This window comes from Coturnix japonica, unplaced genomic scaffold (genome assembly GCF_001577835.2).
Source record: "Coturnix japonica isolate 7356 unplaced genomic scaffold, Coturnix japonica 2.1 chrUnrandom610, whole genome shotgun sequence".
NCBI lineage: Eukaryota > Metazoa > Chordata > Aves > Galliformes > Phasianidae > Coturnix > Coturnix japonica.
Genome location: NW_015439983.1, coordinates 17038 through 19134, shown reverse-complemented (window position 1 = coordinate 19134; position 2097 = coordinate 17038). Strand labels below are relative to the sequence as shown.

The window sequence follows — 2097 nt, the reverse complement described above, 5'->3', positions numbered from 1 at the left end:
AGGCTCTAACCCCCTATATCTCCCCCTATAGGCCATGCAGAAGTCAGGCCGCCCATTGAAGTCCCTGAAGCAGCGTCTGAAGGGGAAGGAGGGCCGCGTGCGGGGGAACCTGATGGGGAAGCGGGTGGATTTCTCGGCCCGAACCGTCATCACCCCCGACCCCAATTTGGCCATAGACCAGGTCGGCGTCCCCAGGTCCATAGCGGCCAATATGACCTTCGCCGAGATCGTAACGCCATTCAATATAGACAGGTATGGGGGATATATGGTATGGGGGTATGGGGTATGGTATGGGGTTGGTATAGGGCTATGGGGGGTCATTATAGGGGTATGGGGGTCATTATAGGGGTATGGGGTGTCCATAGCGGCCAACATGACCTTGTCTGAGATCGTCACGCTGTTCAATATAGACAGGTAGGGTATAGGGGGTGTTATAGGGGGTATAGGGTATGGTATAGGGGGGTATAGGGGTATTATATGGGTATTATAGGGGTATGGGGGGTATTATAGGGGTATGGGGGGTATAGGGGGTCCATCACTGCCAACATGACCTTCGCTGAGATCGTAACGCCATTCAATATAGACAGGTATGGTATAGGGGGATATAGGGGGTATAGGGTATGGTATGGGGTTGGTATTGGGGTATGGGGGGTATTATAGGGGTATAGGGGGTCCATTGCGGCCAACATGACCTTCGCCGAGATCGTAACGCCATTCAATATAGACAGGTATGGGGGATATAGGGTATAGGGGGTATGGGGTATGGTATAGGGGGGATATAGGGGTATTATAGGGGTATTATAGGGGTATGGGGGGTATAGGGTGTCCATCACAGCCAATATGACCTTCGCTGAGATCGTCACGCCATTCAATATAGACAGGTATGGTATAGGGGGATATAGGGGGTATAGGGTATGGTATGGGGTTGGTATAGGGGGTATAGGGTATAGTATGCGGTTGGTATAGGGGTATGGGGGGCATTATAGGGGTATGGGGGTCCATCACAGCCAACATGACCTTCGCTGAGATCGTAACGCCATTCAATATAGACAGGTAGGGTATGGGGGGTGTTATAGGGGGTATAGGGAGTATAGGGTATGGTATGGGGTTGTATAGGGGGGGTTAGGGGTAGGGGGTCATTATAGGGGTATGGGGGTATTATCGAGGGATGGTCTGGCCCGCGCCGCTATAGGAGGAGCTCCATCGCAGCAAAACTATGAGGACCGATTCGCCGAGTACAGTAAACGCCATCAATAATAGACTAGCTCTGAGCCGGCTATAAGGAGGTATAGGGAGGTAATTGAGGGGTTGGGCCATATGAGGGTATGGCAGGAAACGGTAATATTAGGGTTGGGGGGATATATAGGGCGGTCCATCGCAGCCAACATGACCTTCGCCGAGATGTAACGCCATTCGAATGATAGGGAAGGTAGGGGGTTATAGGGGGTGTTAATAAGGGGGTTATAGGGCTATGGTATGATTCGGCGTTGGATTATAGGGGTATTAATCGGAAATTTATCTGGGGGGTCATTGTAAGGGGCTTGCCTCGGGGGGTCATTTTCAGGGGAAGGACCCATCAACAGGGCACATAGTCATAACCCTAAAGCCACAGCCCCAAAGTCCAGGACGGTGAGCTGGTATCCTCATCCCCGTCAACCCCTGCCACACAAGTTAAAGCGCGAATTTTTGTCACAGAGTGTGCTTACAAACAGAAGCCCTTGGGATGGGAATGACACACAGCTGTCACGACTTGTAGATTTCAAGCTAATGGAGGAAGCCTGCTACCCATATACTTCACTCTACTGCACCACGTATTAGGGCTTGAGTAGTGGTTATGTAGCAGAGAGAGAGGGATACTGTAAGGAATCCCCATGAATCGTTCTTCCAGTAAATAGTTAACTGTATGTGGAATCATCGAACCTGGGTCCCCTTAGGGCCGCCTGATCTACGAAGCTCTAGTTGTTGCACATTGTATACAAGATCACACAGTGGATTGGACCATTCCAATTGGACAGCTGAAAATGAAAAAGTTAATTGTCGGCGGGGAAAAAAAAAGGAAGCAACGGGGCTGGATTGAAAAAATGATGTTGATTGGAG

At 50.4% G+C, this 2097-nt stretch overlaps 1 protein-coding gene across 1 annotated transcript in view; it reads left to right on the top strand.

Annotated features, from left to right (window-relative positions):
* LOC107307460 (DNA-directed RNA polymerase II subunit RPB1-like) overlaps nt 1-2097 on the top strand; it is a gene marked incomplete at both ends in the record, with an annotated part of 45651 nt that overhangs the window by 26522 nt on the left and 17032 nt on the right. Inside the window, 1 exon segment of the mRNA XM_015850968.2 lies at nt 4-252. Within this exon segment, the coding sequence (XP_015706454.2) occupies nt 4-252 (249 nt within the window).